Source organism: Sinocyclocheilus grahami, unplaced genomic scaffold, assembly GCF_001515645.1.
Source record: "Sinocyclocheilus grahami isolate Dianchi unplaced genomic scaffold, SAMN03320097.WGS_v1.1 scaffold5403.1, whole genome shotgun sequence".
Classification (NCBI taxonomy): domain Eukaryota; kingdom Metazoa; phylum Chordata; class Actinopteri; order Cypriniformes; family Cyprinidae; genus Sinocyclocheilus; species Sinocyclocheilus grahami.
The window spans coordinates 6914-8135 of NW_015510101.1; the positions used below are offsets into that span (position 1 = coordinate 6914).

At 38.3% G+C, this 1222-nt stretch overlaps 1 protein-coding gene across 1 annotated transcript; it reads right to left on the bottom strand.

The window, feature by feature from the left end:
- Nucleotides 1-763: 763 nt before the first annotated feature.
- LOC107577207 (beta-crystallin A1-2-like) lies at nucleotides 764-1178 on the bottom strand (the record flags this gene model as incomplete). The annotated part of the gene is made up of 2 exons (XM_016263308.1): nucleotides 764-962; nucleotides 1060-1178. Coding segments are annotated over 2 exons (291 nt in total), but the record flags the coding sequence as incomplete, so codon positions are not given.
- Nucleotides 1179-1222: the final 44 nt, after the last annotated feature.

The following is a 1222-nucleotide window of genomic DNA, read 5'->3' on the forward strand; positions in this document are numbered from 1 at the left end:
AAAATAAAGCTAAATAGACATATTAACAGACATATAAACCACATATAAAAAAATATTTACCAGTATATCCATTAAGTATATCCAACTTTACCTGAATACATACAGTATGCTTGCATAAAGCAATATATACCATATATATTTTTTAGGTAGATGCCGTATTAGCGGCTATTTTTATGGGCTGCTACATGTAAGCCATCCGCCATATTGGAATGGTCACATCCAGTCTGAACAATCGAGAGCAAGTTGCCTGTATGTCTGCAACCCTACTTATACACATGTATGAATATCTATATCTGCAATAGACCTCAGCAGATGATTTTGCTAAACTAACACAATACAAGACGTAACTGTTCGCTAATATGACTTTAAAAATAAAAGCTATAGTTTAAAAAGCTGTAATACTGAGTTAATACATATTAAAAACACAAACAACCACATTCTTACCTGTGAAAGTTTATGCAAATTCTTCAGGAATTTAAATTTCAGCGGTTTTTACAACCAGAGGCTGCTGTTGTGGTATCTCATTGACTGACAAAACTCATCGATTTTTATTGTGAGATGGCGGACACGTCGACATGTCAAATGTGGCATCTACCTATACATACTGTATCTATGATATAAACTATATAGCCAGTCTCAACTGTTGACCTATTAGGGCTGCTATGTTGAGATCCCATGACCACTCCAATGCAACTTGCTTTATTTCATTAAATCCTGTTATGGAGACTTTCACTTGTTGAATAAATATTACATATTAGCCAGCACAAAATACTGTATACCTTTACGATTTCTAGTATATGAAATGGAATGAATAACTCACAGCACAGTAGACAGGTCTAAAAGACATGAGTCTCTCCACGTGGTAGGACAGGTTTCCACTGTAGGCATCCCAGTGAGGATACTCTCCTCTCTCCAGGATGAACTGCTGTCCCTGGAAGTCGTGGTGCTCATAACCCACCCAGCTATTGAGAGAGAGAACATCCAGTCAAACATGGGCAAACATTACTGGTTGAAAGCTCCCTAGAACATATGTATGGAAGCACACATTCTGTAACTCACGCGCCACTCTCAACGCGAATAGAACGGATGTTGTCGAAGCCACACTCCTGGATGTTGCAGCATTCTGAGGTGAACTCCTGACATTTTCCCTGGAAGTGTTCCTGCTCAAATACAGTCACCTAGAAGAGCAAAAGCACACAGGTAAAGTGTCTTGTGTGATTTT